The sequence below is a fragment of the Chiloscyllium plagiosum genome, chromosome 1 (assembly GCF_004010195.1).
Source record: "Chiloscyllium plagiosum isolate BGI_BamShark_2017 chromosome 1, ASM401019v2, whole genome shotgun sequence".
NCBI lineage: Eukaryota > Metazoa > Chordata > Chondrichthyes > Orectolobiformes > Hemiscylliidae > Chiloscyllium > Chiloscyllium plagiosum.
The window spans coordinates 28018134-28032439 of record NC_057710.1 but is presented as its reverse complement, the minus strand read 5'-3'; the positions used below and the strand labels follow the sequence as shown (position 1 = coordinate 28032439).

Genomic DNA, 14306 nt, shown 5'->3' with positions numbered 1-14306 from the left:
GTAGGAACCTCCTGTGGCTATCCCCTTTTTTTCAAACAGATATACCATTTGAATACTGTTGGGGGGGATGATCTCTCAGGAGAAAGCAGCACCAGCCAAGTGTCTGGTACCACAATTGCTCTGCTGCACAGCAGGAGAGGAAAAATGCTAGGAAGCTTCAGTGATAGGGGACTCAGTTATAAGGACAACTAATGCATGTTCTTTCACAGCAAACAGGACCGTCAAATAGTATGTTGCCTCCCTGTTGCCAGGGTTGGGGATGTCTCAAAGTAGCTGCAAGGCATTCCAAAGGGGGTGGCTGATTCACCAGCAGTGGTGGATGCCAGCAACATGGGTAAAAACAGGAATTTACAAAGTTAGGCAGCAGATTAAAGAGGAAGACTACTGAAGTGGTAATCTCCGGATTAATTCCAGTGCCATGTGTTACTAAGTATAGGAATAGGAAGATAAGTTAGATGAATGTGTGGCTAAAGGGATAGTGTCGGAGGGAGGACTTTAGATTTTTGGATAATTGGAACAGTTTCTTGGGTAGGGGGAACCTGTAGAAGCTGGACATTTGCATTTGAACCAGAATGGGTCCAATGTCCTTGTTCGGAAGTTTCCTCATGTCCTTGGGGAGGTTTAAAACTGATGCGACACATAATAGATGTAAAGTTGAAGGTCCAAGGTGTAGAAGGAATGCAAGGACACTTCATTAAGTGGAGAAGATATGAACAGGGTAAGGCTGAGGGACTCTGGAAAGCTAAACTATCTATTTTAATGCAAAGAGCTTAACTGGCAAGACGAATGAGCTTAGAGCATTGATAGCATGTGGGAAAATGCTATTATTGCAATCACTGAGACATGGTACGTGGTTGAAGGAAGGACATGTCTGGCAGCTCAGCATTTAAAGATGTAGTAGTTTTAGATGCAGTATGGGGGAAGTAAGAGGAATGGAGGCATTGCATTATTGATCAAAGAAACCAAAACTGCAGTAATGAGGGAGGACATCCTAGAAGGATCTTCATCTGGGTAGAGCTTAGTAATAGTGTGTTGGTTGACATTGACATGGCCTATTTCTGTGACCGTATGGCTTAAATATAAACAAAGACTCTCCCCACAGCTCTTTGTGGCAAGGTGTTCCAAAAGCTGTCAATGCTCTGAGAGAATACATTTCTCTTCATCTCAGTCTTACATTGATGCCCTTTTATTCTGAGACTATGCCTTCTGGTCCTAGATTCTCCCATGAAGGGAAACATCCTCTCAGACTTTACACTATCAAGCTGCTGAAGAATCCTATATCACCTTGCATTCTTTTAAACATCAGTGAGTAGACTTCCATCCTATTTAAGCTTCATTTATAAGACAATCCCTCCATACCAGGCGTAACCCTAGTGAATTGTCTCCAATGAATTGAAACCTTCCTTTCAATAAGGGCACCAAAACGGGTTGCAGTACTCCAAGTGTGGTCTCATCAGCACCTTGTACAACTACATAAGACTTCCCTACTCTTATACCCCAACCCCTTTGAAATATGGGCCAACATTCCATTTGCCTTCCTGATTGCTTGCTGCATCTATGTGCTAGTTTTCTGTGTTTCAAGCGCAAGTATCCCCAAGTCAATAGACAATAGGTGCAGGAGTAGGCCATTCTGCCCTTCGAGCCTGCACCACCATTCATTATGATCATGGCTGATCATCCTCAATCAGTATCTTGTTCCTGCCTTATTTCCATAACCCTTGATTCCACTATCCTTGAGAGCTCTATCCAACTCTTTCTTAAAGTCCCTTCGTGTTAATATTCTGTTCTTTGGTTCTCCCTTCCAAAATGAACAATGTTGCATTTTCCCTTCTCATACTTCATTTGCTAACTTCTTATCCACTTATTTACCCTATCAATATCTCTTGAAACTGCTTGTATCCCTACACAACTTCCCTTTCTACCTATTTTTATGTCATTTGTGAAGTTGGCTATAGTACATTCCCTTCATTTCTCCAAGTCATTAATATATATTATAAACAGTTGTCTCGATACTGATCTCTGTGGAACCCCATTGGTCTCAGATCACCATTCTGAAAACAAACCCCTTTATACCAGTCTCTGTTTCATGCCCATGAATCAGTTCTCTATCCATGCCATTATAGTACCTCCAACAGATTGCATTCTTAACCTTTTGTGAGGTACTTTGTTGCACACTTTCTGAAAGTCCAAATAATATATATCTACTGGTTCCCCTCTATCCACTCTGGTTGACACCTTGCAAAGAAAGAAAGAACAAAGAAAATTTACAGCCCAGGAACAGGCTGTTTGGCCCTCCAAACCTGTGCCGATCCAAATCCACTGTCTAAATCTATTTTGCACGTGTATCCCCCTTAAACTTTTCTCCTCTCACTTTGAACGTGTGACCTCTTGTTATCGAATCCCTCACCCTGGGAAAAAGCTTACCTCTATCCACCCTGTCTATGCCCTTCATGATTTTGTAGACTTCAATCAGGTCCCCCCTCAATCTCCTTTTTTTCTAATGAAAACAATCCTAACCTACTCAACCTCTCTTCATAGCTAGCACCTTCCATACCAGGCAACATCCTCGCAAACCTTCTCTGCACCCTCTCCAAAGCGTCCACATCCTTTTGGTAATGTGGTGACCAGAACTGTACACAGTGCTCTAAATGCGGCCGAACCAAAGTCTTGTACAATTTTAACATGACCTGCCAGCTCTTATACTCAATACCTGTCCAATGAAGGCAAGCAGACCATATGTCTGGAAAGCTCTAAAAAATTAATCGGACACAATTTCTCTTCCATGAAGCCATTATTGACTCTTTGATTGGATTATGCTTTCCGAATTTTCTGCTATTGCTTCCTTAATAGTTGATTCAGATGCTTTTCCAACAAAGGGTGATGGTTAATCAGCCTATAGTTACCTGCTGTTTGCTTCCCCCTGTTTTTGAGTAAGGGTAGCACATTGGCAATTTTCCAATCCTCTGGTACTTCTACAGAATCCAGTGATTTTTGGAAAATTATAACTAATGCACCCACTATCTCTGCAGCTATCTGTTAGTTTGTTGGGATGCAAGCCATCAAGGGAATTTATCTGCCTTTAGACGTGTTAGTTTGTTATGCCATCCTATGTTCCTGCACTCATCTTCCATGCCAGCCCCCCCCAAATGTCCCCTACGGCAATCTAGGTTCCTCTAGATGCCTCCATTGTCCTTCATAGCCCCTGTACCAATGCATCCCCACTAAATTTTGGGCTTAAGTACACCATGCCAACTCACCAAGTATCCATTCTGGGCAGACCTCAACAATCATGTTGCGATGAATACAATTAGATTTTAGTGTTTATTGATGTATTCAGTACTATAAAAAAAGACGTTTAATTGATTTTTTAAAAAAACCATTGCCCATTCTTCTTTCAACTATTTTAGTTGTTATAAAATCAAGTCTCTGCTTTCATAACACCACTTGAATGACCTTAGTTGCACGTAGGACTGACAATCAGAATGGGAACTGATAAGCACCCCACGATGAAATTGAAAGATTGTGAAATCAGAAGTCCAGTACAGAGCCTATAATGATAGCCCTTAGGCTTATATCCACAGGCAAAACTCTGCAGTTTTTCAAACCATCAAAGACAAGGCAATTTAAATGCTTTAACAGTTCCTGCAGTTCTGAAGATGGGTTAATGTAGTATAGAAAATGTTGACTGTTTCTTTGTCCACAGGTGTTGCCATACCTGCTGCATTTCTCCAGACCTTTGATTGTATTTCAGATCACATTCATCTGTAATAATTTGCTTTTGTGACTTTCCCTTGACAGTTCCAATGAGTTTATCCACTTTTTCATGTCCTCTTTGGCAATCCTTATTGCTACTTGACCTCTCCTAAAGGGCACACCACCTCTTCTAAAGGTGTTCCCTGCACCCATCTGCAAGATTACACAATTTCTGCAAAAAACTCCAGCAGCCTTTAATCTTCTCCTATAAGGTATAAAGCCAACAAGTCATGCTTTTGACATTCCACTCGTGAAAATTAGATTTGTTTGAAGGCAGCTGCACTGTAACACCTGCAGGTGCTTTTGTGAACACAGATGAATGACTGCCATCAGCACCCAATGAAAATGGTGGGTGGTAGCCATGGGAGTGGGACTTCCAGTGCTGTTTTGGCTACCTAGTCCCTCATTATGAAGATTCAGCTCTTTGGTTAGCAAATAGTTCTCTAAGTTAACAAGACCAGCTTAGTTTAATCAGCCAAAATTGGGGACACAATAGTGTGGTGGTAATGTCACTGGGCAAAAGTGAGGACTGCAGATGCTGGAAACTGCAGTAATGTCACTGGACTAGTAATCCAGTGATTAAGCTAAGTTCCATAGACACAGGTTCAAATCTTACCATGGCAGTAGGTGAAATTTAAGTTGTGAAGTCTGGAAATGAAACTCTCAGTAGTTATGATGAAGCTCTCATCAGTTGTTGATTATTGTAAAAACTAAAAGTTACTAATGTCTTTCAGAGAGGTAAATCCTTACCCAATGTCTCTTATGTGACTCCATTCACATGGTTGATTCTCAACCGCCATCGTGATTGTTGAGCAAGCTGCTTAGTTCAAGGCAGTTAGGAATTGGTATAAATTTTGCTCTGTCAGCCAAACCCACATTGCATAAATAAACAAATGAAAAATAACATTGGCTCAGATTTATATTTGGTCAATTCTAAGCACAGATATATGTATCTGATAGCTGTATATTTTTATGTTTTTGTGTGGGTTTTAATATAAAGGCCTAAAACGTTTTGAGATTGCTTATAACATTTCTTTTCCAACTAAGCTTCTCAGGGCTATGGCAACAAAGATGTTGCAACTTGCAGAAACCTTGTGCTTTGAGGAAATAAGTAGCCATGGAATCCAAGAGACTTTGCTGTTGGCTCAAGTAGCTGCATTAGTGAAAGAACTTGGCTATATTGCAGAAATCTTCAATGTAAGTAATCTTGCTTTTAAGTTGTTTTGTCTATTTTAATTAATTAATGGGTGCCACTTGCAAGGTCAGCATTCATCTGCTCCCAGGAGGACCAGTTCCACAGCAGATGGCCTCCTTCTTTAAAGATTGCAATTTCCCCTCCCACGTGATTGATGATGCCCTCCAACATATCCCAAACCTCCATCCTCAAACTCCACCCCTCCAACTGCAACAAGCTCAGAACCCCTCCTGATCCTCTCCTTCCACCCCACCATCCTGCGTATACATCGCATCACGCTCTGCCATTTCCGCCACCTACAAACTGAATCCTTCACCAGAGATATATTTCTCTCCCCTCCCCTATCAGATTTCTGTAAATATAATTACCTCCGCGACTCCCTCATCAGGTCCATTGACCCCCCCCTGTCTGACATGGTATCGTTCAAACCTTTATCCCACAACATTTGACTGGGTTTTGGATTACTAGTCCAATGACTTTACCGTTACTTCACTGCCTTCCCCATATTCTTGAAAGTTTACCTCAATAAGAGGGAAAATGTCAGAAAAAATTGAACAGCAGGTGAAGGAAGCCAATGAGACTTTACTTCATTGCTACTCAGCAGTTTTCATGCAAATTGTATTCTCCACTAACAGAAGGTTGCCATCATGCCAAAACGTCACAGCCAAAAATGAGTTTCAGTGTGCGAATCAAGTAGAAGCCTACATCTGCCAACGACTGGTAGACTTTATCAAACAATGTGTCCCTTTGATTTGTCTGCAGCAGGTAGTGTGACAACTATTCTAAGCAGACACGCTTGCAAAATTCAGAACATAGTGTCCAACATTAGATTAGTTCTTCTATTGGAGAACATGTAGTATACTAATTGTGTTAAAAATCACACCAGAATCTATTTTAAAGTAATCAGCCAGCCTCCGTCTGATTCATTTGGACTTTGTAGAAGATATTTATTCACAAATAGGTCCTGTTCTTTGCAGGCAAATAAAATAACACCACGTAAGGTCATACAGGTATGCAGCACGAAACAGACTCTTCGGTTCAACTCGTCTATGCTGATCCGATATCCAAAATTAATCCAGTCTCCATTTGCCAGCATTTGGCCCATATCCCTCCAAATCATTCCTATGCATATACCCATCCAAATGCCTTTTAAATGTTGTAATTTACCAGCCTCCACCACTTCCTCTGGCAGCTCATTTCATACATGAACCCTCTGTGTGAAAATGTTGCCCCTTAGATACCTTTTAAATTTTTCTCCTCTCACCTTAAACCTGTGCCCTCTAGTTTTGGGCTCCCCTATTCCATGGAAAATACCTTGCTTATTTATCCTATCCATGCCCCTCATGATTTTATAAATCTCAATAAGGTTACCCCTCAGCCTCCGAACTCCAGGGAAAACAGCCCCAGTTTATTCCCTCTAATTCAAACCCTTCTACCCTGGCAACATTCTTGTAAATCTTTTCTGAACCCTTTCAAGTTTCACAACATCCTTGTAGCAGGGAGACCAGAATTGCACACAGTATTCCAACAGTGGCCTAACCAATGTCCTGTACAACCGCAACATGACCTCCCAACTCCAATGTTCAATGCTCTGACCAATAAAGGCAAGCATACCAAATGCTTTCTTCACTATCCTGTCTATTTGCAACTCCAGTTTCAAGGAACCATAAACCTCCACTGCAAGGCCTCTTTGTTCAGCACCTCTGGTGTGCTGAACATTCTCCCGAACCTTACCATTAAGTGTTTGTTTTACCAGTATAAAGTTAGTTTGTTTGCATTTCAGTACAATTTCATGTCTCTTTTCAGCAAAATTTAAATTGAATTAAATTTATTGAATTTATTGTCACATGTACCGAGGCACTGTGAAAAGCTTTGCCTTACGAGCAATACGGACAGATCACAGAGTTAAGTAGCATAGATAGTAAATAATAGCTAAACAGCAGCAAAAACAAAAATACAGGTTCAGGCGAATGTTAAGAGTTTGTGAGTCCATTCAGTATTCTAACAACAGTAGGGTAGAAACTGTTTCGAAATCGGCTGGTGCGTGTGTTCGGGCTTCTGTACCTTCTCCCCGATGGTAGAGGTTGCATAAAAACATTGCCAGGGTGGGATGGATCTTTGAGAATGCTGGCGGCCTTTCCCTGACAGTGGGCCTGGTAGATGGGTTCTATAGATGGGAGGTTGGCCTTTGTGATTGTCCGGGACGAGGTCACCACTCTCTGTAACCGTCTCCGATCTTGAATGTTACAGTTGCCATTACCAGGTAGTGATACATCCAGACAGAATGCTCTTGATGGCGCACATATAAAATTTGGCAAGGGTATTCGCTGTCATGCCAAATCTCTTCAGCTGCCTGAGGAAGAGGAGATGTTGTTGGGCCTTTGTAATGACAATGACAACCTGACAATGTTTTTCTACAACCTCTACCATCAGGAAGAAGGTACAGAAGCTTGAACATACACACACACCAGCCGGTTTCGAAACAGTTTCTACCTTACTGTTGTTAGAAGACTAAATGGACTCTCAAACTCTTAACATTCGCCTGTACATGTGATTTTGTTTTTGCCTTTGTTTACTTATTATTTACTTATCTATGCTACTTAACTATGTGATCTGCCTGTATTGCTCGCAAGATAAAGCTTTTCACTTTGCCTCGGTACACATGACAATAAATTCAATTCAATCCCTGCCTCTCATAAAGAGATTAGTTAAGGTCTGAAATTCACTGCCTGAGATTGTGATGGAGGGGGCTTCAATCAAAGCGTTCAAAAGAAAGTTGTTTTTTATCTGAAAAGGAAGAATATACAAGGTGAATATACAAGATAGTGCACATATAATAGAGCCAAAAGTGTCTTGCTGTGCTGTAACAATTCCGTGATTTAAGATTAGATGTAGTGCAGCCCCTCATAACAAAAAGCATAGTGGATCCCACTTAATAACAGGAGGGCTCCCACATCAGATTCCCAATAGTTTCAAAAGTCCCTTGCCAGTTAGGTTGAAGTGCGAAAGTTGGACATTGAACTCATGGTCTTTGGCAGAGGATATCATTTCACAGCCATGGTGTTACAACACAGAAGGAGACCATTCAGCCCATTTTGCCCATGTGACTTGTTAAATGAGCATCATATCTTAGTCCCAGTCTCCTGCTTTTCCCTCCCATAGCCTTTTTCATGACTTTTATCTAAATAATCATCCAGTGGCCTTCTGCATGCCTCAAATTTAACCTGCCTCCACCACATTTCTAGAGAGTACATTCATAGGCTAACTGCTTACTGTCTGAAAAAATGTTTCCTTGCATTTCCCTTTGCTTCTGTTGCACATCACTTCACATGTTCATGCTCTTGGTCTTGTTCTCTTTACAATTGGGAATAGTTTTTCCCTGTCTAGCCTGTTCATGATTTTGAAAACCTCTATCAGGTCTCCTGTTAAGCTACTTTCCTTCAAACAGAATGCTCTCAATTTCAATATATTCCCAGAGCTGAAGTTTCTCATTCCTTGAACAATTCACATCCTTCCTAAAATGTAGCACCCAGAACTGTACACACTAATCCAGATGAGGCCTCAGAAGTATCTTATACTTTGGCTCACTACTGAACCAATTGTTACTCAGTATCCATATCCCCACTGCAGTTTAATATTGACTCAGCCATGAAATGTGGGCCTGCCAAAGTCTCAAAGAATGCACAGAAGATCTTTTCAGATTTGTCAATGGCATTCCAGAGGATCCCTTACTCTTTGCGTAATTGAAGACTAAGCATTAGGGTGAAAGCGGTTCTGGAAGCGACACTCTATTGTCATCTCCAACCCACTTGATTACAATCCCCTAACCTCTACCTCTCCACCATCGTCACCCCCAACTACAACCTTTCGACCACTATCTCACAGTGCCCGTCTTGCCTTCACCGGTCTCTCATAGATCCTGGCCAATTGTGGATGCATTACCAATGTCTGCCACTCCCCTTACTTTAGGTGACAGCACTTAGAGCCTTGATTGCCCAGTCAGATTCTGGCAGTTCTCGAGTGACATTACTGCCTCATTGGACCTGAATTACAATAGTTACTTGATAGTGATTAAAAGTTTGACTTATAAGGAGAGGTTGGGTAGGCTGGGACTTTTTCCATGCAGCATAGAAGACTAAGGGATGAGCTTATAGAGGTTTATAAAATCATGAGAGGCATAGATAAGGTAGATAGCCAACAGCTTTTCCCCTTAATAGGGAAGTCTAAAACTATGGGGCATAGGTTTGAGCTAACAGGGGACTGATACAAAAGGCTCCAGAGTGGCAATTCCGTCCACACACAGATTGGTGAGTGTCTGGAATGGGCTGCCACAGATAGTAGTGGAAATGAGTGTACCATTTTGTTATTTAAGAAACATTTAGACAGGTACATAGATGGAATAGGTATGGAGGTATATGGGCTGAAAATGTGTTGCTAGAACAGCGCAGCAGGTCAGGCAGCATCCAGGGAACAGGAGAATCGACGTTTCGGGCATAAGCCTCCCATGGAGGTATATGGACCAAATGCAGGGAATTGGGAAAAATTTCATTGTGAAAACTGGGCAGCATAGATCGATTGTGCCAAGGGGTCTGTTTCCATGCTGTAGACCTATATGCTTAAAGGAGCACTTCAAACTGATGGGAATCACGACTATTTCTCTATTGGTGAGAGCCTCATTAGTCCAGTAGGACCTTAGCCGCTATTACTAATTAAATTGCTATTAGTAACTCCTGATTTGTTACCAGCCAGTTTCCCAGTACCTTTTGAGCCAGTTTTGGGTAGACTGGGATTCAGATTCGGATCTTTAACATTTTAACTTACTACCTGACCCAAACCACCTTTTTTTGAGGGGAAGTTTAAAATTCCTCCAATAATTTTAATAAACTAGTGTGTTAATGATGGTGGATAGTTGAGCAGATTGTCCAAAGTTTACCTAGGCAAGATTAAAATGGAAACAGCTGCCTAATTCTTGCCTGTGCTAAAATAACACTTAAAATCACTAAAGAATTTCATCCTAGACACTTAGATTTCCTTAGGTTTAAAAGGAGATTTCATAGAATTCTTAAAGTCTGGAAGCAGGCCATTTGGTCCATTGAGTCTACACTGACCCTCTGAACTGCATCCTCGCATCCCCCCCATTCCCATCCCTGTCATCCTGCATTTCCCATGGCTGATTCACCTAGACTGGAGTACCTGGAGGAAACCCACACAGACACAGGGAGAATGTGCAAACTCCACACGAATAGTTGTCCCAAGGCTGGAATCTAAGGTCCCTGATGCTAAGAGCAGCAGTGCTAACCACTGAGCCACTGTGCTGCCCATTTCATTTTTATGAGTTAGCAATAGAAATAATTGCAAATAATATTAACCCTGCGCTGATCTGTACTCCACCAGTTATAGATTGCATCCTGAATATACATTGAGTGTAATGCTGGAAAAGCACAGCAGGTCAGGCAGTATCTGAAGAGCAGGAAAGTCGACATTTCGGGCATAAGCCCTTCATCAGGAATTCCTAATGAAGAGCTTATGCCCGAAACATAGACTCTCCTGCTCCTTGGATGCTGCCTAATCTGCTGTGCTTTTCCATCGCCATACTTTTTTGACTCTGACTCTCCACCATCTGCAGTCCTCACTTTCTCCTGAATATACATTGAGGATGTTCTGGGTTGAATAGTTCACTGTTCCATTAAATGATGTCTTTATTTATTTGGTTTGCATAAGGAGCTAAGAAATATTCATTAACTGTTGAAGCTGTATGATTCATTATTAAAAATCTAACTTCTAGTATTAATTATCAGTTTGACTTAGCTAATTGTACTATTCATTTTGAATCAAAGTGGTGTTGATACAAACTCCATTATGCATTATCTAGTCTCTCTTCATATAACTCACCCACCATAACCCTTTTTCCGATACATCAATAATATCATTTGTGCTGCTTACTACTTTCATCCAAAATTGGAAAAAGAAGTTAATCAATTTTTCTTCCAGTTTCCATACTCTCACCTTCAAGTGGTCCTTCTCAGATTCTTTCCTTCCCTTCCATGACTTCACTGTTTCCATTTCTGAGGATAAGCTATCCACCAATACTGCAAACCCACCGACTCCCATGGTTACTTTGACTACAACTCCTCGTAACCTACCTCCTGCAAAGCTTCCATTCCATTTCCTAGTTCCTTTGTCTCCTCTGCGTCAGTTCCAATGATGCCACCTTCTAGCAAAGTGTTTCTGACATGTCCCTTTCTTTCTCAACTGAGGATTCTCACCACTCATTGTGGTTGACAGGGCCTTCAACCGTATCCAAGCCATCTCTTACCTTTCTGACCTCACTACTTCCCCTCCTTCCCGGGACAACAATAGAATTCCCCTTTTATTCAGTTTCTACCCCAGAAGATCAAAGGATCATCTTTCACAATTTCCTCCATGTTCAGCAGGATACCATCACCAAACATATGGTCTGCCTCCCTTCCACTATTGCATTCCACAGGGAATGTTACCCTTCGTAACACCCTGGCCCACTCTCCCATCAGTCCTCTCAGTTCTTCACTTGCCCTCGGCATCTTCGCATGCAATCACAGAAGCTGTAACATTTGCCCATTCAGTCACTTTCCAAAGCCCCATTCACATCTTCCAGGTGAAACATCATTTTACTTGTACTTCTTTCAGTTTAGAAGTCGAAAAGTGTGGAGTTGGAAAAGCACAGTAGGTCAGGCAGCATCCGAGGAGCAAGGGAGATGATGTTTTGGCCATAAGCACTTCATCAGGAAAGGAGGACAGGATACTGGCTTCTGTGGAATTATTCAGTGGTGATGAAAGAGAAGCATATGACTGAAGGAATTTGCTCGCAAATGTCGTTTTTTTGAGTTTGGGTAAGCATGATGATATTTGGGAAACTTGACTTGTTCAGTCCTGCCATCGAAGACTGGCCCAGCCTATGGAAAGAATGCTTTATTTTTTTCTTGGCAAATGACATCGGAGCAGATGAAAAGCAACGAGTAATTCTTCTGACAGTCTGTGGATCTGGAGCTATTTCAGTTATTCGGAGCCTAACTTTCCCTGAGGCACCAGATTCTAAACCCTTCCAAGAAATGATGGATTTAGTTAAGGCATCTTATGACCCCAAGCTTCCTCTCATTCTCTGGTGCTTTTGGTTTTATTCATCAATTCAAGAACCAGGGAAATCTGTATCAGGATTTTTGACAAGGCTGAGACGATTGGCAGAGCTATGTGACCATTAATGAGATGCTGAGAGACCATTTGGTATGTGGGATTAATAATGTAACCATGCAAAATTGGCCTTCAAAACAGGTGCTACAACTTGCTTGGTCATTGGAAAATGTGACAAGTTGAGCGTTTGAGTTGCAGAGTATTCTGATGGAAGTAGATACCCCCGCCAGTCCAACTGAGCTTGGGGAACACAACTTGAGTGAATGCAATTGCATAGTCTCACTAAGGACAAATCTTGAACAGAGGGCACAGCAAAACCTAAGAACAAAGCCAAGCCTTAGCCAAATGGTTAAAATGTTCTTCAGGATCCAGCCTGGCAATAGCTGCTGCCAATATGCAGTCTGGACAGCAAAAGAGTCACACTAGACCTAGATTAAGTAAGAGAACTCATAGCTGATATTCAGGAGAATTCACACCGTGGAAAGTCCACCCATGGCTGGTTTGGAATAGTTAAATTGCTTAGCAACATTCAAAATTAGAACCAATCGAAATAAACATCTGGTTAAATGGTCCCCCAGTTCTATTGGAGGTTGATACTGGCACGGCTATTTCAGTGATCACAGAGCCAGACTTTAACAAATTTGACTCTGGACTCCAACCCTTACGTTTGTACAAGTCCTCGGCTCGATTGAGAACCTGCACCTGGAAATCTTTACAGGTTAAGGCTTCAGCTTCAGCTCTGCTCTCTTATGTGAAGCACCTGGTTCAATTACCACCGATTGTAATAAACAGCTCAGGCCCAAGCTTGATGGGGCGAAATTGGTTGAGAAAGATTTACCTAGATCGGCTGAACATTTTTCAATTAGAGTGAAGTCCTGATTAAATACCTAGAGGTTTATTTCTGGATGGTCTAGGAACTATCAAAGGAGCCAAGGTCACCTTGCATATTGATCAAGAAGCAATTCCACAATTTTGCAAGGCCCGCTCAGTGCCAATTGCCTTATGGAAAAAATACAGGCAGAAATCAGAAAGCTGGAAAGAGAAGGAATTATCGAACCTGTCCAGTTTGCGGAATGAGCCACACCGGTTGTTCTGATTGTGAAGACTAACAGATTGGTTCGCCTTTGTGAGAATTTTGAGCTGTAAGCCGCATTTCACAGATGGACAAATACCCAATCCCTCACATTGAAGGTTTACATGCAAAGCTAGTAATGGGGGCTACTTGGGCTACAGAATCGACATCATTAGAAGGTAAAATGAGGGCGATCAAAGGTGCCACAGCTCCACATCCATATTGGAGCTTAGGTCTATTCTTGGGTCAGTGAATTATTACAGGAAGTTCATACATAACCTGGCCTCCATCCTGGCACCTTTGCATCAACTCTTAAAAAAGGGTCTGCCCTGAAAATGGTCACATAGCCAAGCCATAGCTTTCAGGGAAGTGAAGAAACAGCTATCATCCTCTATGGTCTTGGCACACTATGATCCCAAGTGAGATCTAGTATTGATGTGAAATGCCTCCCTGTAACGGCATTGGGATAGTATTAACTCAAATGTGGTCCAATGGAGAGAAACGGCTAATAGTGTATGCATTCTGAATTTTGTTGCAGAGCATAATTACGTCCAAATAGACAAAAAGGACTTAAAAAGGGCAAGGCAGTGCCGCTCATAACTTCAAGCCAAATTTAGTGCTGGGCTCTAATACTAAGTACGTACAATCACAAATTGGAGCATTGTCCAGGAGGCTAAGTAGCAAATGCAAATGTATCGAGCTGCCTTCTGCTGGCAGATACATCACAGGAAGAGTCCAAGTTGGTTTTAAATTTTCTGGATATGCCTATAGGCACAACTGACAATATCAGACTTTGGATGCAGAAAGATCCAGTCCTGGCAAAACTGAAATAGCTGGTAGTGACAGAGGAAACAAATCACAACCAGGATTGAAATCGTTGTGAGCCAGCAAAGACCAAATCATAGGAGAGGATTGCATATTATTTTGGGGAGCAAGAGTGATCGTCCTGAGCAAAGATTGCTACCAGATATTGGCCAGACTCCAGGAGGATCATCCACGGGTTTCCAGAATGAAGATACTGGCAAGAATGTCTTGAAACTGTTAAAGGTGGATAAATCTCCAGGGCCTGATCAGGTGTACCCAAGAACTCTGTGGGAAGCTAGAGAAGTGATTGCTGGG

General features: G+C 41.8%; 1 protein-coding gene across 4 annotated transcripts in view; it reads left to right on the top strand.

Annotated features, from left to right (window-relative positions):
- Positions 1–14306, top strand: part of ccdc142 (coiled-coil domain containing 142) — a 153467-nt gene that overhangs the window by 118107 nt on the left and 21054 nt on the right. For 3 of the 4 annotated variants that reach the window (XM_043709267.1, XM_043709356.1, XM_043709534.1), the window contains one exon: positions 4801–4950. The exons of the other annotated variant lie outside the window; for it this stretch is intronic. In XM_043709267.1, coding sequence (XP_043565202.1) covers positions 4801–4950 — 150 coding nt within the window. The remainder of the gene's footprint in view (positions 1–4800; positions 4951–14306) is intronic. 4 annotated transcript variants of the gene reach the window in all.